General features: G+C 38.7%; 4 protein-coding genes across 4 annotated transcripts; 2 read left to right on the top strand and 2 right to left on the bottom strand.

Annotated features, from left to right (window-relative positions):
- The first annotated feature begins 660 nt into the window (after positions 1-660).
- On the top strand, positions 661-5,591 carry LOC105224334 (RUN domain-containing protein 1). Its single transcript, XM_011202382.4, has 4 exons — positions 661-1,757; positions 1,836-2,575; positions 3,198-4,076; positions 4,887-5,591. Exons 1-4 carry the CDS (start codon positions 855-857, stop codon positions 5,074-5,076), a joined length of 2,712 nt encoding a protein of 903 aa, XP_011200684.2. The 5' UTR covers positions 661-854; the 3' UTR covers positions 5,077-5,591.
- Positions 5,592-9,217: 3,626 nt separating this feature from the next.
- Positions 9,218-10,112, bottom strand: LOC125778273 (uncharacterized oxidoreductase TM_0325-like). The gene has a single exon (XM_049455065.1). It carries the CDS (start codon positions 10,075-10,077, stop codon positions 9,310-9,312), a length of 768 nt encoding a protein of 255 aa, XP_049311022.1. The 5' UTR covers positions 10,078-10,112; the 3' UTR covers positions 9,218-9,309.
- Positions 10,113-14,025: 3,913 nt separating this feature from the next.
- LOC125778409 (uncharacterized) lies at positions 14,026-14,904 on the top strand. The gene is made up of 3 exons (XM_049455767.1): positions 14,026-14,070; positions 14,137-14,610; positions 14,689-14,904. The coding sequence occupies exons 1-3, from the start codon at positions 14,026-14,028 to the stop codon at positions 14,893-14,895; spliced, it is 726 nt and encodes a 241-aa protein (XP_049311724.1). The 3' UTR covers positions 14,896-14,904.
- Positions 14,905-19,948: 5,044 nt separating this feature from the next.
- On the bottom strand, positions 19,949-24,398 carry LOC125778356 (3-oxoacyl-[acyl-carrier-protein] reductase FabG-like). Its single transcript, XM_049455444.1, has 2 exons — positions 24,276-24,398; positions 19,949-20,673 (listed from the first exon to the last, which is right to left on the bottom strand). Exons 1-2 carry the CDS (start codon positions 24,358-24,360, stop codon positions 20,000-20,002), a joined length of 759 nt encoding a protein of 252 aa, XP_049311401.1. The 5' UTR covers positions 24,361-24,398; the 3' UTR covers positions 19,949-19,999.
- Positions 24,399-24,909: the final 511 nt, after the last annotated feature.

Raw genomic sequence — 24,909 nt, 5'->3', positions numbered from 1 at the left:
GTTTTATTTGTGATAGAGAACCTAATTGTTTTTTGGTTTATTAAAAAAGGAATAATAAAAATTTATCAAATTAATAAAATAAAAAAAAATAATAATAATACAAAAACAAATATTATATAAACAAAACATTATAATAAATTAAAAAAAATATTAAAACAAATTTATTTAAATAAAAAATTAATTATAAATAAATAAAAAAGCACATAAAATTTAAAAAGGAATATCATATGTGAAAAACATACATTTGTATGTATATAAATATATGGTTTTCCTTTTTAAATTGTGTACTTTTATAATTATTTAAATTTCATTTAACTAATAAAAGAATGGAAAACAATAAAAATAAAAAAGTTAAATTAAATTTAAAATATACAAAAAAAATTCCAAAAAAAAACATATTCCAAAATTTATGGAAAAAATAAAAATAAAATAAATAAATAAAAATATGAAAATTAAATAAAAAATAAAAAATCTACATCAAACTTATTTTTAAAAATATTTATTAAATATAAAATTTTTTTCTCTCTCTCTCTTCCTCTCTCAAACTCAATTATTTTTCAAAAACTTTGCAAAAAAAAACCTTACAGCAGGTAACACTACCATGATTTCCGTTATTCTATTACAATATACCGTAATCAGTGTCACAAAACTACACCATATGTCTTCGTTGTACATTCGTAGTTTTTCTCCGAATACTTGTTGTGTGAGGACGTTGTGCTAATTGAATAAAATTGATTTTTTCGCTGAGCATTTTTGCTTAGAAATGTTGCAAAATATTTACAGCGAATATTTATTAATAATATCAACATTCTCCATGTGTATATAGTGTATAAAGAGAGTGCACATAAAACTTAATGAAAATGAATAGCATACGGTGTAGTGAACAGATGGAAGAAAAGTTCGATAAGGACTTCAGCAGCCTGCTTGCTAAATCCAATGTGGCAGACAACAAAGAAAACGGTGTTTGTGCAATTGCACTTGTGGAGGTGGCAAATAAGCACACAGACGTGGGGGATGATACAGGGGACGAAGGTCAACAACTTGACGAGGATGAAACGATTTTTCTTGAGCGTCGTTGCAATAGTCAATGTAGCGAAAGTAATGCAGCTGATGCGACGCGAGTGGAGGCAAGAACCCCCAACTCAGCACCCGCTACACCGTCGCCGACTTTCGCAGAAACCACCCTTTATGCTGCACACAAATCGACAGCTTATGCGGGTATGATGGGTAGTCAGCTAAACGGGGCGGAAATGGAGGAGGAAGAAGAAGCAGAAGTGGTGGAGGTAAAAGATAGCCTAGGGAAATCAACACTACATGACACGTCAAATAGCGAGCTACAATTGTTCGCGCAATGCAAGGAAGCAAATGGCATTTTCAATGACGACACCTTATTGACAGCAGAACATTTCGATCATATATCACCGCATCCGTTGAGTGAGCGTTGGTCGCCGTTAGGCGCGAATTACGATGATGCAATGAGTCCGACATCAGAATTGCTTAGTCCTGAATCGGAGTTGGAACTGCTGAGTTCCGATAGTCAGGATAAGCAAGATATGTTGCGTAGCGATACCAATGATTTGGGACGTTTGAGAAGCATGGAAGAGGAACAGGAGCTGTTGACCACTTCACTGATGGCATTGACTTCACATTTTGCGCATGTCCAGCTACGTGTGCGACAAATTGTGGAGGCACCGTCGCATGAGCGTGATCAGTTACTTAAAGATTTGGAAGAGTTTGCGTTTCGCGGTATACCGGAAGTGAGTAAAATCACGGTGTAATGCGTTTAACGGAAATATTTTTAAATAATCTTTGTTTTAATTATGTCTCTCTTGTAGCCAATTGTACCTGCCGCGGTAGGTAACACAAATGCCGACTCCTCTAGCCATTCGCAGCCCGACGATGAAGCCGTGCGTCAGCGTCAATTCGAGCTGATCGAACATTTGAAGTCCCAACTAAGTGAATTGGAAAAACTGGCTTATGAGTCCGGTGCGCCCGTCTTGCCACAACATATACTGTTGGAGAAACAGAAGATAATCATTGATGAGTTGAAGAATAAACTTAATCTGCAAGTGGACGAACGCGATTTACCCGAACTGAGTTCGGAAGAGTTGAAGAACCATGTAGATAACGCCATTGGCGAGTTCGTTGGTCCGCTGCGCATGAAAGAGCAATTGGTGGCGCAGCTGAAAACTCAGATCACCGATCTGGAACGTTTTATTGCCTTTTTGCAATGCGATACAGAGGATTCGAAAATGAAGACACTCAATGGTAATGAGAAACTGAATGAGCCCTACAATAGTTATGCTGCCAAGAAGAAAGGTGAAAAAGTGCGAAAGAAACTGGTGTCACCGCAGCAGGACGCTACCGAACAGGATACGCTGAATACAATGCATCCAAATACAAGTCGGAACGCCGCACAACAAGACAGTGGAGAGACTTTAAATAGCAAGGCTCACAGCTTGTTGGATAAAGCTTCGTTGCTGATGCAAATGTTCGCCACGACACACTTTGGCGCCAAGGCCGATCAGTTTCAGAAGAATGCGATGAAAAAGACATCGAAAGGCAATCATTGGGGGTGAGTAAACTTGTGGAAGGGTCTACAGAGTGAATGTGTCTGGTTAAAAAGAAAGAATGAAGACCGAGCTTCTAAAGTATATAAAGCGGTACCAGTTGGTGGTACCATAGTAAGAGCGAGAGAGACCCACAACAGTCGGCAACCGCAATTGAGCACAATTTTATCCGTCCAAAGGTTGTTAATTCGGCGATCTAACTCGGTTTACATCGTTTGAACTTGCAACAAAAGCGGGATTAAATAACTGTTACAACAATTTTGGTTACTGAAGACCGAGATGGCTACAAATTGAGGCTCAAAGTAAAGATTATAGGGTAGTTAAACAAAGTCAGTATGGTTTTAGAAACAATCAGAAGGCCAGAGACAGGGTATTAAGTTCATGTTAAGCTCGGAACTAAGTTCTTTTATACAAACACTGTAATATATATTGCAGAGCTGAAGATTAATGCTACCCAATTCAAAGAACCCCTCGAGAAATTTCCCACGTAGTCCCTTAAAAAATATGTTCTATAATGTTTTACATTTTATTCTAGTGCCGGAGGGGTTCTACATGCTAAAATACTTTCTTTGAAGAATTTTTTTCAAGAAACATTATTTTAGAACATAAATTTTCACAATTTTTCAGGGATTTACGCGCACAACTGGAGGTCGACATACAGGAGGTGGCTTCTCTTGCCGCCACACTCAGTTTCGACCGTGAAAAGTTGGCCAACATGAAGCGGGCGCTGAAGAATACCAGCCGCAATGCCAATACAACGGTGGCGTTAAGCGCACAAAACGGTACAGTTACGGTACCACCACGTGCGCGCACACAACCAGCCAATGCGGCAGCGCATCGCAAGGATCTCAAAGCGTACATCGTATCATCCGATTCGGATGACGACACGTACGATTGTTATGCCTGGGAACGAAACCATTGTCGCAAGACGCACGGTGCGCGCTACAAGGGCGACTCCATCATCACGATAAGCAAAGAGTTAACAACGGCGGTGCGCAAGAATTTCTCCATGACACTGCTGCGACTCATACAGCATGGACTGCGTGTGGAAACGGAATCGGCCACATCCAGCTTAATTGTACCGTTCATGCGTTGCCTCAATCCGTCCCCAGTTTTTGCCGCCGAACAGGGTTATCGTGGCAGGGATACGACCAGCGCTACATCCTTCGTCTCGTCAGCGGCCTTCTCTTCCACCTACAATGCCAATTACACGGACAACGATTGCGATGACGTGAACGCAGGCGGCTTTTTCGGCAGTGGCGGCAGTCGTCCCATGCATGCTTGGGAACTCATTTTGGAGTACTATTATCTGAAGAATGGCGATGAGTTTAATAATACGCCGGCGCGTAAGCTTTCGCAAAGCTTCAATTTGGACATTGTCGACGCGCAAACGGTCACGGCGAAGCAGAGCTTCCTCAGCGCAGTGGGCATGATCATCGCCATGCATCGGCCCTACAAGCGTAGCTACAATGCACACTTCAAGGCGTTCGTTTGTGCGGGTCTCAAGTGAGTATAACTGAGTTTTTGGAACTTTGCGTTTTTTTTTTTGGTTTTATACCCCGAATAAGGTAGACATGATCAGTATTACGAGCTGTCTCGATTTATCCAGGTCCGTCTGAATGTTTGTCTGTGTATACACGCATTAGTGCCTCAGTTATTGAGATATCGGTCTGAAAATGTGCACACATGCTTTTCTCTCTAAGAAGCTGCTCATTTCTTGGAACTACCGATATTGGGTTACTATAACATATAGCTGTCATATAAACTGAACGATCGAAATCGAGTGCTTGTATGGAAAGCTTCGTCATTTATCGAGATATCTTCAAGAAATTTGGCACGGATTATTGTCTAAGGCAGTAATGTAATCTCCGAAGAAATTGTTTAGATCGGACTACTATAGCATAAAGCTGTCATACAAAGTAAATGATCGGAATCAAGTGCTTGTATGAAAAGCTTTGTCATTTGTCGAGTTATCTTCACGAAATTTGGCATGAGTTATTGTCCATGGCAATAATGTAATCTCTGATAAAATTGTTCAGATCGGATCACTATAGCTTATAGCTGTCATATAAACTGAACGATCGAAATGAAGTACTTGTATTAAAAGCTTTGTTATTTGTGAAGATATCTTCAAGAAATTTGGCATGGTTTATTGTCCGAGATAACGGTACAATCACTGAATAAACTGTTCAGATTCGACCACTATAAAATATAGCTCCCATACAAACTGATAGAATAGTATTATATTATAGTTTCAGTGCAACCGTAGCTAACGCCTTTTCTTGTTCTAATATTTTTCACTTTCTCATTTTGCAGCTGCCATCAATTGGTCGAGTGGTTGAATTTAATTTTCAGTTGCAACGATTTGGTGGACACCTACTACACGCCCAACAGCTATGTTGCACGCACCGGTTTTCGTGACTCGCTGCGCTCCATCGACGCGCTAACCAAATATGATTTCGATTTGCCCATAGATTTGGCCATACGACATTTTAGAAACCTTTAAAATTATCAACTAATTAATATACATACATATATACATATATATATAGTAGTTATAGTTAAGTGAGCAAAGTGCTTATGCATAAGTATGTGTGTATGACATCCATTGGGCAATTATTTTCATATCCTAACATTAAAGTAGTAAGAAAAAAAACCCAAAGAAATCATTGTACTTATATTATTATTGCAGAACTAATCGAATTTCTTCCAAATTAGTAAGCGCATTTATTGATGTGTTGTGCTCAAGTATTCATGAAGTTCGAATATTTGCGTATGTCAGTGTGTATTTTATGGTTTGACAAGTTGTATGTAATAATGTTGAAAGGTATCAAGCAAACTCTAGTCCATTTTATTCTAGTCTAACACCACTCTATTCGTGCATACTTATAATTATATATATACATATATACATATATGTTAACTAATGTGTATCTGACTATTTGATAACTAAATAATGTCTAAGTAGCGCTTTTATAAATACAATGCTATGTAAACATACCGAATACCCACACAAACAAATTTATAAATAAGAATAGCGAGCACTCTTTAGACCTTTTTTAAGTTTCTCGAATATTTATACGCTTTTGATTTAAGATATATAATCTTGCAGTCGAAGTACAGTTAGTTTTGTACTAAAGTGTTCAAAAATTATATTTTTCACTTTATTTAGAGCTGCTACAACTAGCAAATTTAGCAAAAAGTTAAAAATTTCCTCTTAAGGACTAGCAAATTATTTATTTTTTTTTTTGGTTTTAAAATGTTATAAAAAATTTTAATAATTTTTATTTAATTTTATAAATTAAAGTCTAGTAAAAAAAATTAGTTAAAATTATTCTTCTAGCATAATTAGTTCACAACAAAGTCCTTTGATTTTTCGAAAAAAAAACCTTTTGTGTAAAGCCCTTAGTCCCCTTATAAACTCACCTAGAGCCTTCTTAACAATTTATTTCTACAACAAATACATATACACACATAAATATATAAATATATATTATAAAAAAAAGTGCAGTAAAATTATAACTAAAATATATTAAATAACGTAATTAATATAAATCTATGTGCATGTCATAATATTTAGATATACATACCTACATAAATATATTCTAGTCTAAGTATACAAATAACAACAAATTAATCGAATAAAGAAACTAACGTAAATGAAGCTAAAGTAAAAAGATAAAAAATCATGTTTTTTAATTTTTTTTGAGTCAAGTGAAAACATGCCCATATACAGCTGCGTTCATGAAAATAGTAGTGCCGTTGGGTTCTAATTATAAAGCAGAAAAATCAAGTGAAAAAACAACCAATGAATTTAATACCTTTAAAAAGTAATTTTTAGTTATTTCTGCGTCTATACACTGTTTTATTTTTTTACTTAATTTGTATCTTGGACTAAGAAGAGGCTGCTGGGTGATTGGGCAGTCGTAAACGGTCTCGCCATCAACTCAAATAAAACCGAGATGGTTTTATTCACTAGAAAATACAAGATTCCAGTGACAGCACTGCCGCAAATGGGAGATATCCGTCTGCAATGAGTGGATACGGTGAAATACCTAGGGCTCATCCTGGGTAGGAAGCTTTCATGGAAGCCGATTATCGAAGAGAGAACGAAAAAGGCATCGATTGTCTTGTACTGCTGTAGAGGAGCCATTGGCAAAACGTGGGGTCTCTCACAAACAACGGGTTCTCTGACTCTACGACACCATAGTCAAAAGCCCATTATGTTCTATGGAATCTTTATGTGGTGGAGGCCTCTACAAAAGACCACAGCTGCAAAGAAACTCGCGAGCTTTCAACGGGCGGCGCTTATCAGCATTTGTGGTGCACTAAGATCCACTCCAACCATGGCACTTAACGCCATCTTGCACATATTGCCCGTTGACATCGTCGGAAGGTGTATAACTGCGAAAGTTGCCATCAGACTCAGAGAGTCTGGGTTCCTAAAAGAACACTTGTCTTAAAGCTCGGAAATCCTCACTCACTTTTAGTTCATATGGGTTCAATTAGATCATGGAGTCACCAAACCAAACTCTGGCGCCTCCTTCTCTACTCATATGCCGGCGAGGGAGTTATTGGTGGGATGAAGCCGTTGGAGGAGAGGTGCAGTGAGCTTTTTTACGGATGGGAGGAGCCTACTGTCAGGAGCTCTTTAACAACTCCAGTCTGACTATTGCAATGTCTTCCAGCCCGAGGTTGCAGCCATTAAGGTAATAGTAGAGTTACTGCTCCGAAGTGACCATACACTCAGATAGCAGAGCGGATATAAACGGGATGGTCAAAGATTGTCTAACCTCGCTATTAATAGCATCGAGTGTCCTTCTGTTAAGACTAGTACGGGTTCCAGCTCACAGCGGTATCGCAGAAAACTGCAAAGCTGATAAGCTAGCAAGAAAAGACACCCTACAACCGCTATCGGAGGAATGGGTGCAGATTGGTGCACCCGTATCCTCTTGTGTTCTACTACTAGATATGTGGGTTTCGCGGAAGCCTGTTCACTCGGTCACTATCACAATGCATGCAAGTTTACGAGTATCATATCATTGCAGAGTAATATGCCGCTGAGCATGAAAACTGTGACATTCAGAAAGTCAGTATCGAGTTAAACACTTTTAATTTACCATACCATGTTATTGACCTTCGCGTTTTAGAGAGTCTACCTTATCACGAATACGAGTATGTGAGTGCCAAAAAGCATTCAATGAAGGACGTGAAATCAGCGAAAACTTGCTTTATGCGAGTCATGCATCCACCTCTGTTAATAACGAATAATATCGATTAAAATATACAAGTAGAACAGCTGCTTGAGAAGCGTGGTGTTGGCATCAAAGAGATATCAAAGGATCTCAACAACCTTTATGAATCAAAACAATACATTTTGGTTAATGTTTTGGGTATGAATCGTGTCGATGCTAGGCTCATATCAAGATACCTAAAACGACGTCGAGTAGAGATTGCATAAGATATGCTTGACAATGAAGCTGAGAACCAAATATTCACAATAAATAAATATTATTGGTAACGAGACGTGGGTTTATGAATATGACCTCAGAACAGTCCAACTAACGAGTAATGGTCCAAAAATGTACCAAAATTCGGCAACTCACAGAAGGCCAACTCAGCCGAGGGTTATAACAAGCTTATGACAAATTGGATTATATTTAAGGAGTTATATGTGTTTACGGGTTTCAAAAAATCGAAATCTCTAGAATATTGTCCTAAATTTTCGACTTGGTCCGAATAATAGTTTCAGAAATACAGCCTTGAGAATTTGTGCGCTCAATGCTCCCATTGGAAACGAAATATTGTATAAAATAACCAAAATAAATTGATGTTGATCTGAGGCCGGGAAGAGGAAGAAGAGGGTTAAATTTGTAAACTGCTTTTAACCCTGAAATTGAAGTACGTGAGCTCGGCATTTGGTTTCAACAAGTCGGCGGAAGTGGCTCCACACATCGCTTCAATGAATGGGTTTATTGAGAGAACACTTCGGTGAACCGATAATTTCAAGTTTTGACCCGGTCGATCGGCCACTAAGATCATGTGATGACACACCTTTAGACTTTTTCTTGTGAGGATATGTAAAGTCTAAGGTCTATATAAACAATCCAGCTTCGATTCAGGTCTTAAACCAAAACATCACGCGTGTCATTCGCCAGTTACCAGTCAAAATTCTCGAACGAGTCCTCGAAAATTGGACTCAACCGATGGATCATCTGAGACATAGCCGCGGCCAACATTTGAAAAAGATTAATATTCAAAAACTAAATGCCAAACAATGTTCTTTCGCATGATAAACATTCCTCATTAAATTTCAAATTTATTTGGTTTTTTCTTTAAAAAAGTAGGGAATCTCGAAATGAATCACCCTTTACTAAGTTTACTTAATTAATCAAACTTTTTAATCTTTTTCTTAATTGTTTGTCTGAGGTATACCAAACTAAGAACGATATTATTTATTGAAACCAGGAGTTCCTTATTTTTAACCCAATAACAATGCCTTGAGCTTTGGAATGTTATTATTAAGATGTCTCATATAATCTCCAATATATTTATATGATATAAGGAAACGTGAAGGCATATTTTGCACCTGGAATACATATATAAATCTGCACAGCGAAACTTCTTCAAAGGAAACTGTGTTGAAATTGACGGTAACAGACCCTCAAATCATTAAGACTTTATTTTCCATAAATTTACAAAATATGCTACTTCGAGTATTTCAATTATTCTAAGACACTTAACGTGGACACATCGCCTGCTTGCCACCATCGATGGGCACTGTGGCACCGGTGATGAAGGAAGCCTCGTCACTGGCCAAAAAGGCAATGGTGTCGGCCACCTCTTTAGGCGTACCTACACGTCCAAGCGCGTGTGTCTCCTTAGCACGTCGCATGTAGTCCGCATAGTCTGCTTCGGTCATGCCGCTGCGTGCATGAATATCTGTCACCACAACACCAGGATTCACAGCATTCACACGCACATTCATTGGGGCCAAATCCAAGGCAATGCATCTGGTGAATTGATCAACCGCCGCCTTGGAGGTACAATAGCTTGATGTGTTGGGGAAGGTACGCGTACCAGCGACACTCGAGACATTCACGATATTGCCTTGTGTCTTGATGAGATGCGGCGCTGCAAATTTGGTGAGCAGGAAGATGGAACGTAAATTCGTATTCAGTAATGAGTCGAATTGTTCTACGCCTATGTCTAAGATGCTGCCGTAAGCCAAAATGCCGGCGTTATTGACCAACACATCCAATTTGCCGAACTTCTCCAGCGTTGAGTTGATGATGCGCTCCGCATCTACGGTGACATCGGCGGCTATTAGTAGCAACTCAGCATTGGGATTGGCTGCCTTGCAGGCTGCTTCAGTCGCTTTCAAATTCTCGACATTGCGTCCGACGAGCGCGACTTTAGCGCCACGTTTCGCGAATGCCTCGGCGGTGCCGGCACCAAGGCCAGAACTGGCACCTGTTACAATCACAACTTTACCGGTAAAACTCATTGGAACGAATGTGTAGAATGGATCCGTGCTTGAGCTATTTAAGTGCGTTGGTGGTGAAGGCGTGTGATTATTTTTTTAAATTTACAATGTTTTTCCTCCACTCAAGTGCTGATAAGATACGACAGATAATGGCATTCATTGAGCCCGTGGACATTAAATACACTCGGGAGGCCTGATGCGCGTGCATATTTGAGAGTCTTATCAAGTTGAAGGTACGCGTTGAAAACAGAACGCTTTCGTTATAAATTCATAGTGATGATCTGCTTGTTCTATGAGTTGTTAGAAAATGAATGAAGCACATACGTAGGTAAAAAATTCCGTGTAGGAATTTGGGTTTTCAGTATCAACAATGTCAGCTCAATATCAAATGTGTTAAGTTGTGTAAGGTTAGGAACGGAACACTTGAGAATGTGATTTCGGTGGGTAGTCCTTATCAAATTTTGCCTTTTAGGCTCTCGATGATTCTAAGGATTCAAACAATGTCGGAATCGGTGCTATAGCGAATACCAGTTGAAGAAGTTAAATAAAAATCGTTATCAGGAAACATCTAGGGTATTAAGATAGATTAAGATGTTGCGGTATGTCGATTGAGTGTTATAGTTCTGGATTCATTGTATTCTTCAAAACATCTATTTTATTTATTAACCGTCAAACCTCGGCAACCAACGATAAACTTCCAAAAGTATTCTTCTTCTTCTTTACTGGCGTAGACACCGCTTACGCGATTATAGCCGAGTCAACAACAGCAGGCTGTGTTTTCTTTTTCATTGGGGGGGTTTTTTTACGTGGCGGGTCCCAAACCCAGCGCACAACCCTAAGTAGGGGAGAAAAAAGTAAGTAAAAGTAAGTAGAAAAGTATTTCCGTGACAAAAAGACATCTCAAAATATTCATCAGTGGCTCGGAGGAAACGTAAATTTGGAGAGAGCCTCCATTTATCGGTTAAGGCAAGCTCAACACATTTTTTCTTTGGAATGTCATAACAAGATTTCTTTTTCTCGCGGGGATGCCATCTATTGCACAAACTAATCTATTTATTTGCGTCATTTTATCGCTGAAACGCAACACTTTAGTCAAATCAAATGAACTTAAAAAAGCTATAAAGTCTGTGCCTTCTGTGTGATAATAAGTGTGTTCACGATGTTGTTATAATGGTTAAAAAATGTAATTTTTATATTTTTTTCATAGTTGTCGTCCTAAGAGGGCGCGATTCCTACTTTTTTGATGTAGTTGTAGCCTCTACCATCTGATCACTTGATAACTTTTCGACTGGGATGGCCGATAATAATGCCTTTGATGGACTCAAGGTGCGTTCCTGAAGCGGATTTTGCAATTTCGAAAACAGAAAACCCAACAGAGAACAGTCCCACGGAGTCGGAACCGGGGTATACCGAGGCTGAGAGGTGACTCTATTTTCGTGTTTGATACGATGACGATTTTTTTTTACATAGATGCTCCTCAAAAGGGCTAAGTAGTATTCTTTATTGACCGTTGACTCTTTGAAATGAATTCATGGGAAACCACTCTACCGCAATCAAAGAACACGATGAGCATTACCTCGATTATAGGACAACTTTGACTTAGTTTTTTTGGTTTCAGCTCATTTTTGGAGCGCCATTTATTGTTTCGACTTCATATTCAAAAATCCAAATCATCATCAATCAAAAATTGTCGGAATACCGGAAGGATCACTGAAAACCATTTTGAAAGATCGTTTGGGCCCAAGAAAAATGACGGCACAACTGGTTCCGAAATTCGAAAAACAGCGTCGCGTTAACGTCTGTGAAACAATGCTTTGCAACTACCTGTTTTCACTGGCGACGAGTCTTAGATCTAAGCTTACGACATGGAAACATATGACCCATCGAATATCATGTCGAAGTCTAAAAAACCACGTTAAAGCAGGTCAGAAATCGAGATTGTGTTGACAATTTTCTCCGATTATCGAGGTGTGGTGCACTCCGACTGTGACGGAATTTATGAGACGACAACTCTTTCTTTTTGCACCACGACAATGCATCGTCGCATAATGCATTGATTCTTTGTGAGTTTTTCGCAAAATTTTCAACCAATATCGTGCCGCAACCATCGTATTCGCCTGATTTTGCTCCGTGCGACTTCGGACTGTTCAGCAAGCTCAAACGACCGGTCTGGGGAAAGCGTTTTGAGTCAATTGAATACATTGAACGTAAATCGCTACGCGCATTGAAGATTATTCTGGAAATGGACTTTAACAACTGTTTCGAAGATTGGGGCCAACGGGGATCACTTTGAGGATGATGACATAAATTTTGAAAAACAAATTAAATAATCCGATAATACTGGATTTAATTAAAAAAAGAGGGACAAAGAAAATTTTGTGGGTAAAAGGGAGTTCGTAAATCGTAATGCGTTTTCGATGGCTTTCTCACGTATGAATCACGTAAAGTCTCAAAGAGAAATATTCGTTTAATTTTTCTTTACACATAAAATAACAGGTCAATAGAAGAATTTCCGGCCGGACAAATATATGGCGCTACTAGAATTAAATCTAAGTATATGCTTTTTATTTATTTTGTGAATTAATATATATCATTTTGAGTGAAACAACTTTTGTATTGTGAAAAAAAGAGGGAAAAAATATAGTTGAAGCAAAAACTTGGCTTGGCGGCAAGTTTTCGGATACTGCCCTAGGGAAATTGGCAATCAAGGATTGGTATGCTAAGTTTAGAAGAGGTGAAATAAGCACCAAAGACGATGAACGCAGTGGACGGGTATGAGCGTTAGTTCACTTTTGACTAAACAAACAACGACGAGTTCATGAGCAGTTGTGAGCAGTGCTTGGTTATATTCAAGCATAATAAACCCAAGTTTTTTCGTCGATATATGACAATGCATGAAACATGACTCCATCATTTCACTCCTGTCTAGTCAAGTCCAGTTCGCCTGGCAATGTTATGTCTTCTGTATTTTGGCATGCTCATGGAATAATTTTTCTTGATTACCTTGCAAAAGGAAAGACGATCAATAGCGACTACTTCACATCGTAATAGAACCGCTTGAAAGACGAAATCGTCGAAACACGGCCACATTTCAAGAAAAAGTGAGGGCTGTTTAACTAAGACATTGCACCGTGCCACAAGTCAGTGAAAACGATGGCAAAAATTTTAGAATTGGGGTTCAAGTTGCTTCCGCATACAGCGTTTTCTCCAGATCTGACCCCAAGCGACTATTTCCTGCTCTCAGATCTCAAAAGAATGCTCGTTGGGCAGAAATTTTCATCAAATTAAGAGGTCGTCGCCGTAACTAAGGCTATTTTGAAGCAAAGAACAAATCGTGCTACAAAATTGGTATCGAAAAGTTGGAGGGTCGCTATAATCAGTGTATCGCCCTTGAAGAGAATTATGTTGAATAAAAAAAAAAGCATAAGTATGTTGAAAAAAAACAAATTGTTTACTGTGGTAGGCCGGGGATTTTTCAATTGATCTGTTGAGTTTTTTAAGTTAGGCGTTTTTGGAGTGATCCAGACTGTCCTAATCCCCCTTAATATTAAAACGTGTCTTTAGCAGTGACATTTTATGAAAAAAGTCAATAATAATATTAAAATATTTCATTACCAGTTTTAAATATCATTAATATAATATCCAATAATATTGCAAGAAAAAACTGATAAAAACTGCAACTCACTGCAAAGACACACTTGCCATATGTTTTCAATAATTAATTAGCAATTTAAATGAAAACAATCTTACATACATTAATAGATATATAGTACGAATAAAAGTAACTGTCTGCAATACGGTCGGCCTAGTCATACTACCTTGCAAAATTCAGCAACTCTCTTGACTTGTAAAAAAATACCTTTCTTCGACGGAGGAAAGTGTATAAAGTGGACACAAACTAAGACTTCAATTTAGTTTCTCTGTTTAATTGTGAATCGAAAGACATTAAAAGTGAATCGAAGTTGAAAAATGCTGTTGAGCGGACGCAATATTTTGCAGTACTCAATAAGTGTGGTGCGGATAATTTATTCATACCGAGGACTTACATTTATACACACGCTAATACTGTCTAACTTTTAGTTACTGCTCTGGCATGATGCAGTGTGTGCGGTTAATCGTCGTAAGCGCAGCATTTACGGACTAGACTCTAATGGTCCCTACTTGCCCGCACCCTTTGGACCAGTACCATTTGCACCTTTCGGTTTGGGTTCACCGTTCGCACAACCACCCTTTGCTTTGCCCTACAGTCCTTATGCACCGCCACCATATGCTGCACCGCGTGCCTATCCCTTTCTTCCCGGGTATCCTTCCTATCCCTATCACAATCCAATTTTCGCACCGCCACCACCGCCGTTGCCACTGCCATTTCCGTCGCCTATTGTAGCGCCTGCCGCACCATTGGGTCCACCACCAGCGCCGATTATTGTGCCGGCCAAGACAGCCGCCGCACTGAGTATTGCTTCGATTATTCACGCATTTATCGCGCGAAAATTCTATCCGCCCGTATTGCCGGTACCCATTGCTAGACCAGTGCCATATCCGGTGCCTGAGAGGGTAAGTATATGGGGAAAAATCGTTCATCGTAGTCGTAATCAACATCTTCGTTTTTTTTTATTTTTTATTTCCGTTTAGTCTCCGTTATCTTCAACTTTTCCACGTTATGGCCCAGTAACGATGCTGAAGCCGATACAAGCTGACGCTGAAACTGCCAGAAATCGAACGCAGAGCTCGTGTGCGCAAAATATTCCTGAAATAACGTTCGAAAATCCAATATTCCGAGAAGCAACAGTGTCAACCGAAGCACCTTGGCAACCCACAGTGATTCCCATAAATGAGTAGGTGCTGGGAAAGCAGTTGGTTGACATTTTCTGTTAAGAATATTTTAATATACATATATTTTTGTATGTAAAGGTATTTATTTTGGATAGTACGTTAAATAAATTTATTTTTCAAACGAAATAGATTACAAACAAATAACGGTAAACCACCTGATTTTGAAAGCATAGCTTTTATCATCTTCTTAATCACTCAAATTCGGACGAACCCAGAGATTATTTTGCAGTTTCTCTATTTTTTTCCCGACCGAAACCATTCGCCTATGAATTATTGTTGGAGGTAAACAAGATAGCGGACGTGCCAGAAACTACTAGTACGAGTACTTGTGATCCAAGATTCTTAAAAAACCAGAATTTTGATTTTTTAGTCGAGGGTTGTGTGGATTTTCGAAGTTATTGGAACTCGGAAGGTGCTATCGAACAGTTGAGATCAGTTCTTCGTCTTGAACTGTGAGACTGGAACTATACTGATTCTGTTTGGCACCATTTGGATATTCCAACTGTAGTCAGGTACTTCTCCACCTGGTATTTCTAACGGAGGAGAGTTCTTCCTTTTCCTTTGCTTCCCCGGTGGATACTGCGTCGAATACTCTCAGAGCTGGAGTGTTTTCATCCATTCAAACGATATGACCTAGTCAGCATAGCCGCTCGGCCTTAATTCGCTTTAGCGTTTTTCTTGCGTTGAAGTAGTGATAAGACTGATAGATAATGGCATTTATTGAGCCCATAGACATAGAATGCATTCGAGATAGTTGAAACGCATGCAACGGGAAGCATATCAACTTATAGTTATGTGGGTATGTTTTCGTTATACTATAAATGTTACATAGCAATATTTTTTACCATGCTCTCTAATTGTAAGGAAATTATTGAAATATATAGGTAAGAACTTCGTATGAAAATTGGGTTTCAGTGCTTAAAAACCTCAATTGCAAGTGAGTAGCAAATGTGTAAAATTGATTTAGATTGGGAGAGGAACACTCGATAATGATATTTCGCAGACCGTTCTATACCGAAGTTTTCAGTGGAAGAAACGAAACAAAATTCGCTGAAGGAGCTGAACGCCATTCCAAAAAGGGCTTATGAAAAGTATTTCGAGCACTGGAAAAATCGTTGGCATAAGTGTATGAGGTATGACAATTAAGTAATGAGACTGATTCCATAAAAACCGTATATTTGAAAATTATTCTACAACTCTGCCATCTCCTTCAAAGTAGTCCCCTTGGGCAGCTATACAGCGATTCCGCGTTTTCCATGCTTCGTAACATTTCTGGAACGCATCGACTCGGATGTCCGCGAGTACTCTCGGCACGGCCGCCTGGATGTCCGTAATCGACTCAAAGTGGGTTCCTTTGACCACCGATTTTGTTTTAGGAAACAAAAAAGTCACAGGGTGAGATGTTGGGCGAATTAGACGGCTGTTGCAACACGGCGATCCCTTTAGAGGCCAAATACTGGGACCTGTTGACTCGTTGTTGAACTAAACAAGCTAGAGCGATGATATCAATGGAGAGGGGAGTGATGCCGGAAAAAGAGAAAGGGAAAGGGAAAGGGAAAGGGAAAGGGAAAGGGAAGAGAAAGGTCTCAGGTTTACCACAAGCGCGGCATCAGTCTCATTACTTAAGTGTCAAACCTCGTATTACATCTGGCGGGGACTACTTTTAAGGCGACAATATAAATATTGATGAATAATTAAATAATTTTATTACTAAAATTCTCGATTTACAATTTCTGAGTACTTTTTTGGCACAATGTCTCATCATAAGTATTTATTATCATCTCGGTTGTAGGCTTTATGTATATTGTACATATCATTCGTGTTCAAAACAAAAATTACAAAATGTTCCCCGAAATATTCTACACAATATGAATTCATACAAATTGCGTGAGCCTATAATCTTCCGCGTATAACATTTGTGTAAGACTTCACGTGTGGTTTCAATCGAACAAAATCATATATTTATGCCGACAGAATTACAGCAATCATACATATGTATATACAGCGCGCCCATGCATAGTTTTGTAGAAAAATAAACATTTAATTACACATTAACTACGACCATTTGAGAATGAAGCTGATTATATTAACGAGTGTACACAGAATATACTTAAACGTAGAAACGTACTCACAGCCCGAGTACACTCGAGTGGAATTTCTGAGCGAAAGCTAATATTCAAAAGATTTAACTGCAATGATCATGGCAACGTATTACAAATATATTTAGAGGTTTTCGGGTCTTTAAATTTTTAATACCATCTGATCAAATTTGACCCGGACTGACCAAAAATCAAAATCAACATTTTCACGTATTTTCATAAAAATCTTTACTACTGCCTTGAAAATGGTGTGTTTATATTTTTTAGTCAATACAAACATGCTAATGTTTATTCTCGTTTTCCATACACTTGATTTAAACCTTGGTCGGGAACGACCTTCAATGCCTTCAGCGAATTTCGGTTTTTGAGGTATTTTTGGAGCGTTATTAGCTAGATTGTTCGACACTTTTGGCGTCGTATGCACAAATCCACGTCTCATTACCAGTAATGACACGTTTCATGAATCTTTTTTGCAATGTTTTCAACGATTACGTAGCCGTGATTCCTTTGGAAACACAACATTCGAAGCAAAAAACTTGTTCAATTTTTTTCCATGGTAAGAATCGCCTGACAAAGCTTTCGGTTTGCGCTCGTAAATCGAATGGATTAGTCCGAGTCAAATTTGATCAGATGGTAAATCAACTTTTTAACCAGGTCGCAAACCTCCACAAATTTCCAACTGTGAGCTTTCTTTATACTTTTTAGTTTGCTCGGGTATTTTTATAACGAGTGATCCAAGTAGAGGTACTTTTTTCAATAGCCTTATTTGACGGATATCGCGGTGTTTCTCGCGCTTCGCTTAACTTATGGTCAATATAATCGGCCTACTGACTGATCTACTATTCGCAACACCATCACCCAGGTTGATACCCAGCATTCATTATTTGATAATATTTGGCCGAATACACCAGTGGCGGTGCGATTTCAGCGATGAGGCCCATTTTCGACTCTATAGGTATGTAAATAAGTAAATTGCCGCATTGGGATTCAAGAGGTGCGAACGTAACCGTCAATGGCGATCGTTGTCGCGCTATGATTATCGACTATTTGATACCGGAAATTGAAGCTCGTTATCTCGGCGACAATTGGTTTCAACAACACGGTGTCACTGCCCACACATCGCATCAATCAATGGACTTATTGAGAGAGCACTTCAGAGAGTGGATAATTTCACGTTTTGGGCCGGCCGATTGGCCACCAAGATCGTTCGATATCACATCGTTAGACTTTTTCCTGTATGGATATGTAAAGTCTAAAGTCTATACGGACAAGTTCAGGCCTTGGAGCAAAACATCACGTGTGTCATTCGCCAGTTACCAGTCGAAATGCTCGAACAAGTTATCAAAAATTGGACTCAACACATGGACCATTTGAGACGTAGCCTCTTAGCCGATTTTCAATAAACATCGATTGATAATAAACATTCCCTGAATTTGAAGTTTTTGTGCTTTTTTTTGAAAAAGTAGGACTTTACGAGAAATTATGAAAAAATATCAGTTTTCTTTGCTACTGAACCTGTGCTATCGTTTTCTGTTCAATCGATAAATAATCGAGTTATAAATCGAGTTATAAAACTTAGCCATCATACCCCTTATTCTATTCCATTATCGCTAATCATAGTTAGGGGCATACTCGTACTTGAATCAGAGTACTGCTTTGACAAATAACATGATTGCTAGTGGGTCTGCGCTATCGCCTGACAGTGAAAACATTTATACAACATGATTATATTTATTTACAATAAAAGTGTCTTTATCGCTATACTACAACTAGTATACATATAAAAAGGGCTTAATTGTATGTGACGAGTGTTCTATTTGTTTATAATATGATAATTGTTACCTGGTCTTGCGCTTTTTACATATTTATATTTCGCCTACCTACAGATTCTATAATTGTGAGAATATACAAGTATGTACATATAATATATGTATATATACTTAATTATAGAGCATTTATTACCTTTAAATTATACCCAAAACAAACTCTTTATTTATACCAGGCACACTTACGTCATCATAAGCCTTTGCGTGATTCAGAGGGTTATTTTTTATTACACAGATACGTCAACTTAGCGGAGAGATCAGATTAATTATCAACATAAGTATATAATCAAGAGCTTTGAGCCATACTTAGCTAGTCTGCGGTAGTCATTATGAATTATTTTCAAGTAACTCAACAATCGTAATTAAATGAAAAAACAATTTGACAGCAGACATTGTAAATAGAAAAGGAATGTATTTACGAGAGGTACTGCTTGAGTTTCACGGATTCCAAAAAATACGGATTTTAAACCAAAATGAAACTTCCAGAACGCTATAGCAGAACTTTACCTAGTATAGGTGGACAGAAAAGTCTTTGACTCCAACTTTGAGGTCGACGTCGAATCGATGCAATAAGGCATAGTGATGTTGTTTATTGATTGCCATAGCATGTTCGAGGTCGATGACACTACTTCTGAATCGTTAAAACTATTGGCTAAAATCTTGCCGATCGGTTGTTATGCCTTCGGGAGCTTTGAAAATATTTTGAACGGAGAACAATACTACAGCGAACCTTCGTTTGAACTCAAATATTTTAACTAACTATTTCGCTTGACATCAAAAAACCTTTCACCACAAATATTATTTATATATTCAATTCCAAATGTCGCCGAGTGACACATGCGTGCGTTAACATCAGGACAAATGAGAGAAATTTCAAAGCAAGTTCTATATTTTGGCGCGAAAAGGGTAAAAACATCAGGAAATACACGCAGTTTTGCAATGCTGAAGACACTTAAGATATAGATATGTCCTGCACGACATATAATTTTAAATTGGCCGCTGTTATTTTCTTAGTATATACTTTGCTCTACATACATATGTATATACGGTCTCCAGGGATAATGAAGAATATTATCACTAAAGTCCGATAACTGGCTTCGGACTATTAATTCATTGATGAACTATTCCTTGATGTATTATATGTATATATTTTACTTTTATTTATGAATATTAAAAAACGACATTTTAATGCGCATGTCTGCCACCGTCGACGGGCATAATTGCTCCCGTTATAAAACTAGAACTGTCACTAGCTAAGAAAACAATAACATCGGCTACCTCCTTTGGTTGCCCGACACGACCAAGTGGATGCGATTCCTTAGCTTCCTCGTAAAAGTCGTGAGTTTTCTCCAACGAGAAACCCGCACTTCGATAAAGATCGGTAGCAATAACACCAGGATTAACAGAGTTTACACGCACATTTTGCGGCGCCAAATCCAAGGCGCAACATCTAGTGAATTGATCCAGTGCTGCCTTCGAAGCGCAATAAGTGGTCATACCACGTTTAGAACGCAAACCTGCGACACTAGAGACATTCACGATATTACCCTGAGTCTTGATTAAGTGTGGTGCAGCAAATTTAGTTAAAAGGTAGACAGAACGCACATTCGTATCGAAAACACGATCATATTGATTGTCATCAACTTCCGAGATAATGCCAAGTTCCATAATACCCGCGTTATTGACCAGCACATCCAGTCGTCCAAATCGGTCAATTGTTGTGTTTATAATACGTTTCGCATCAACTGTGACATCAGCGATAATTAATAGAAGTTCGGCTTTGCTGTTGGCAGCTTTACAGGCCGCTTCGGTAGCTTTCAAATTCGCTTCATTTCGTCCTGTGAGCACCACTTTGGAACCTACTTTAGCAAAAGCCTCTGCCGTCGTAGCACCGATGCCGGAACTTGCTCCTGTGACAATTACAACTTTACCCACTAAACTCATGGTGATCTATTCGAACGCGCGACGTTGAACGAACTGCTCTGCTGTGGGTAATGCTAACACTTATAAAGGGTAGTTTACACCTTGACATCTAATCACTTGGCTTTTGTAAATATTTATTTTTTGTTATTAATTTATGAAAGTGCTTATGTAAAGCCCAGCAATACATAATAAAAGTGTAGAACTATTTAAAATTAGATTAGCTAAAAATTGTGGTTAAGTCCAGTTAGTAATATGTTGCTCTTCCCTACGGATCCCCTAATACTTTCGAGGCTTTAGGACTGATTTTCTTCCGCCGCGACTGCACTTCGCGCACCAAATGGATTCGGTAGAGGGCGTTCCCAGCTAACGCACGAACGGCTGGTCAGTTGTCTCCGAACATTTTGGTTTCATTGCCTGAAAAGCCCGATGAAAAGCAAGCATTTTGAGACGACATAGGGGCTCCAAGCAGCATGCATCTTCAATACTTGAAAATCGCGGTGCTGCAACGACGCAGAAGAAGCTTATTTTGGAAGTGTTTAAAGAGTAGTAAGAATTTGTTCAATACGCTTTTTAAAATCGACTCTACCCTATTACTTCCCGGACAAACCCTGTACGTTACTAGTTTTTGTGCGTAGAAAATATTCCTCGCGACTTCTTACAGCCGAGGTGGTTGTTAATATAATTTTGCTTGCTGGGATATCTGATTTGTATCAGTTATATGTAAATAGTTGGACCTAGCCCTCTGCTCTAGAGAGCTTCAGCCCTTATTGTCCATTCATCAGTTATATATAGAATGTGATTAGATAAGGATGAGAGGGAATGCACTCAAGCAACTAAATTATAAAAATTAAGAACTAGTTAAATAGCTCTCAGAAACAGAGAGGAGTCATATAAGTATGCGGTGATTATTTTACATAACAGGTCAATTGACAAGTCCCCGGCCTGACACGAGCGCTATGTATAAATTTGACAGCTGTCGGATCATTAGTTGTGAATTATACAGGGTAGTCGAAAAAGTCTTTTCGTATTTCTAATCAAATTTCAACTTATTTGTTTATATTTATACTAATAAACTTTATTGAACCAAATATGTACTACTTCGGTCGACCACTTTTTGCCATTTTTTCGCTATAGACACTATTCTATCGGTGTAAAACTTTTCTGGGTTCTCACAGAGTTTCACAGAGTTCTCTTGAAGCCAACTTTAGTCCATTAAGCGAGTTCTGCATTGACCGAAACAAATGGTAGTCCGATGGGGCAAAGTCAGGGCTCTATGGTGTATGCATCAAAACTTCCCAGCCGAGCTCTCAGTTTTTGCCGAGTAATCAAATATGTGTGTGGTCTAGTGTTGTCCTGATGGAAGACGAAGCCTTTTCTGTTGATCAGTTCTGACCGTTTTTTCGATTGCTTGCTTCAATCTCATCAGCTGTTGACAGTAAACTGTAAAATCAATCCTTCGACCAGACTGGAGCAGCTCACAGTGGTGGACTCCTTTCCAATCCCACCAAACATTTAGCAGAACCTTTCGAAGCGTCAATCCTGGCTTTGCGATCATTTGTTGAGCCAGTTTTTTTTAAGTAAGTCAAAACCGTTTGATGGTGAATGGCGACAACCGCTAAAATGTGGTTTGCTAAGTTTGACTAAGTTTGAATGAGGCGAAATCAGCACCGAAGACGATGAAGGCAGTAGAAGTCCTGTTACCGGTGAAAAGATCCACAAAATAATTATACCCTGAACAGAGTATATTAAGTTTGTCACAAAATTTGTAACACTCAGAAGGAACCGTCGGAGACCCTATAAAGTACGAGTATATATATAAATGATCAGTATGTTGAGCTGAGTCGATTTAGCCATGTTCGTCTGTCTATCTGTATATATACGAACTAGTCCCTCAGTTTTTAAGATATCGTTTTGAAATTTTGCAAACGTCATTTTCTTTTCAAGAAGCTGCTCATTTGTCGGAATGCCGATATCGGATCACTATAACATATAGCTGCCATACAAACTGAACAATTGAAATCAAGTTCTTGTATGAAAAACTTTCGCATTTGACAAGAAATATTCACAAAATTTGGTATAGATTATTTTCTAAGGCAACTATATAATCACCGAAGAAATTGTTCAGATCGGCTTACTATAGCATATAGCTTCCATATAACTGAACACTTAGTTACTAAAAGAAATGCACCTGTGAAGGGTATATTAGCTTCGGTGCAGCCGAAGTTAACGTTTTCTTGTTTTTAAATTGAAATTAAATAGCAAGCAGTCTAAAGATAACAACTGAACGTGTACGTCTTATCATTCACGCATATTCACGTAATAAACCCGAGTTTTGCCATCGATATGTGACAATGGAGTAAATATGGCTCTATCATTTCACTGCGAAGTTCAATCGGCAGCCATCTCAGTGGACTGCCTGCCATGAACCCTTTACAAAGCGTGGACAAACGCAACGATCGGCTGGCAAGGTCATGCTGTCTGTATTTTGGGTTCCGCTTAGAATAATTTTTATTGGTTACCCTTCAAACTGGAAAGACCATCCACAGCGACTATATCATACTGAGCCATCATTTTTGAATCGTTTGTTGAATTTTACTTTGAGCTTCAAAATGATGAAGAATTTCTTCATTGAATTCCAATAATTCCCTGCGCTCTCTCCAATTACTCCTAAATATGTCGATGAAAAGAGTTTCTAAACAAAAAATGCCTACATTTTGGCTCTTTAATATTAGAATGTCGATTTCATAAATATGTATAAAAGTAACCGTTATAAGTGTTAGTTAATTACAAGTCACATACTTAGTATATTTTGTTAATTATATTTCTCATTTATTGATCAATAATCAAAAAAAAAAAAGAGATTTCAATCAACAATGCATACCACCGTCGATAGGCAGAGTTGCTCCAGTTATAAAACTAGACCTGTTAGAGGCAAATAAAATAATAGCATCGGCTACCTCATTTGGTTCCCCAAGACGACCAAGTGGATGCTTTTTCTTAGAACGCTCAAAAAAGTCGTCATGTTCCTCCGGCGATAAATCCAGACGTCTAAGAATATCGGTCACAATCACACCAGGATTAACACAATTTACACGCACATTTTTCGGTGCCAAATCCAAAGCGATACATCTGGTGAATTGATCCAGAGCTGCTTTGGACGTGCAATATACTGATTTATTCGTAAATGAACGCAAACCTGCGATACTAGAGACATTCACGATACTACCCTGGGTCTCGATTAAGTGTGGTGCCGCAAATTTAGTTAAAAGAAAGACGGAACGCAAGTTTGTATTGAAAACACGATCAAATTGATCGACATCAATATCCAAGATACTGCCAACTTCGAAAATACCCGCGTTATTGACCAGCACATCCAGCTGTCCGAATCGGTCAATTGTCGAGTTTATAATGCGTTCCGCGTCAACTGTGACATCAGCAACGATGGAGAGTAGTTCGGCTTTGCTGTTGGCAGCTTTACAGGCCGCTTCGGTAGCCTTCAAATTCGCTTCATTTCGTCCTACGAGCACCACTTTGGAACCTTCTTTAGCAAAAGCCTCTGCCGTCGTAGCACCAATGCCCGAACTTGCTCCTGTGACAATTACAACTTTGCCCACTAAACTCATGGTGATCTATTCGAACTCGCGGCGTTGCATGCAGTGCAACGCTAATTTTTATAGAGGGTGGTTTCACCTTCACATCTAATTACTGGGATTTTGTAAATATTTATTTTTTGTTATTAATTTATGAAAGTCTTTATGTAAAGCGCAGCAATACATAATAAAAGTGTAAAGCTGTTTAAAATTAGATTAGCCAAAAGTTGTGGTTAAATCCGGTTAGTAAGACTGGCAGGTCCCGTAATATTTACTTTAGGGCTTTAGGGCGAGTATGTTGCTTGCTTTTATGAGTAGCAAGTATTTATTACGACTTCTTACAGCTGAGGTTGTTCTTGTTATTATAATGGGTGCCTAGTCCCCGTTGGGTTGGTTAGGGTTAGCCAAGTTGTCGTCGACGTCATCTAACGGAAGGCTCAACGAACGTGCTGTTTCGATGGGGTCGGACCAAAAGGATATGGGTGTTAGATGAGTGGGGTTGGTGGGGCATGCAAAGTGGTGGCCAGTGTCATGCGGAGACTCATTGCACGCATGGATATGTCGGTGTCTATTCTGATAAGT

This window comes from Bactrocera dorsalis, chromosome 4, assembly GCF_023373825.1.
Source record: "Bactrocera dorsalis isolate Fly_Bdor chromosome 4, ASM2337382v1, whole genome shotgun sequence".
Classification (NCBI taxonomy): domain Eukaryota; kingdom Metazoa; phylum Arthropoda; class Insecta; order Diptera; family Tephritidae; genus Bactrocera; species Bactrocera dorsalis.
This window is presented reverse-complemented; position numbering and strand designations above follow the sequence as displayed.

Coding starts and splice junctions, on each gene's coding strand:
- LOC125778409 (XM_049455767.1), top strand. CDS start 14,026: ATGCTGTTGAGCGGACGCAATATTTTGCAGTACTCAATAAGTGTG. Junction 14,071..14,136: donor TGCAGTACTCAATAAGTGTG/GTGCGGATAATT, acceptor TCTAACTTTTAG/TTACTGCTCTGGCATGATGC. Junction 14,611..14,688: donor CATATCCGGTGCCTGAGAGG/GTAAGTATATGG, acceptor ATTTCCGTTTAG/TCTCCGTTATCTTCAACTTT.
- LOC105224334 (XM_011202382.4), top strand. CDS start 855: ATGAAAATGAATAGCATACGGTGTAGTGAACAGATGGAAGAAAAGTTC. Junction 2,576..3,197: donor TCGAAAGGCAATCATTGGGG/GTGAGTAAACTT, acceptor ACAATTTTTCAG/GGATTTACGCGCACAACTGG. Junction 4,077..4,886: donor TTCGTTTGTGCGGGTCTCAA/GTGAGTATAACT, acceptor CTCATTTTGCAG/CTGCCATCAATTGGTCGAGT.
- LOC125778356 (XM_049455444.1), bottom strand. CDS start 24,360: ATGAGTTTAGTGGGCAAAGTTGTAATTGTCACAGGAGCAAGTTCGGGC. Junction 20,674..24,275: donor AGAGGCTTTTGCTAAAGAAG/GTTCCAAAGTGG, acceptor TTGCTAAAGTAG/GTTCCAAAGTGGTGCTCACA.
- LOC125778273 (XM_049455065.1), bottom strand. CDS start 10,077: ATGAGTTTTACCGGTAAAGTTGTGATTGTAACAGGTGCCAGTTCTGGC.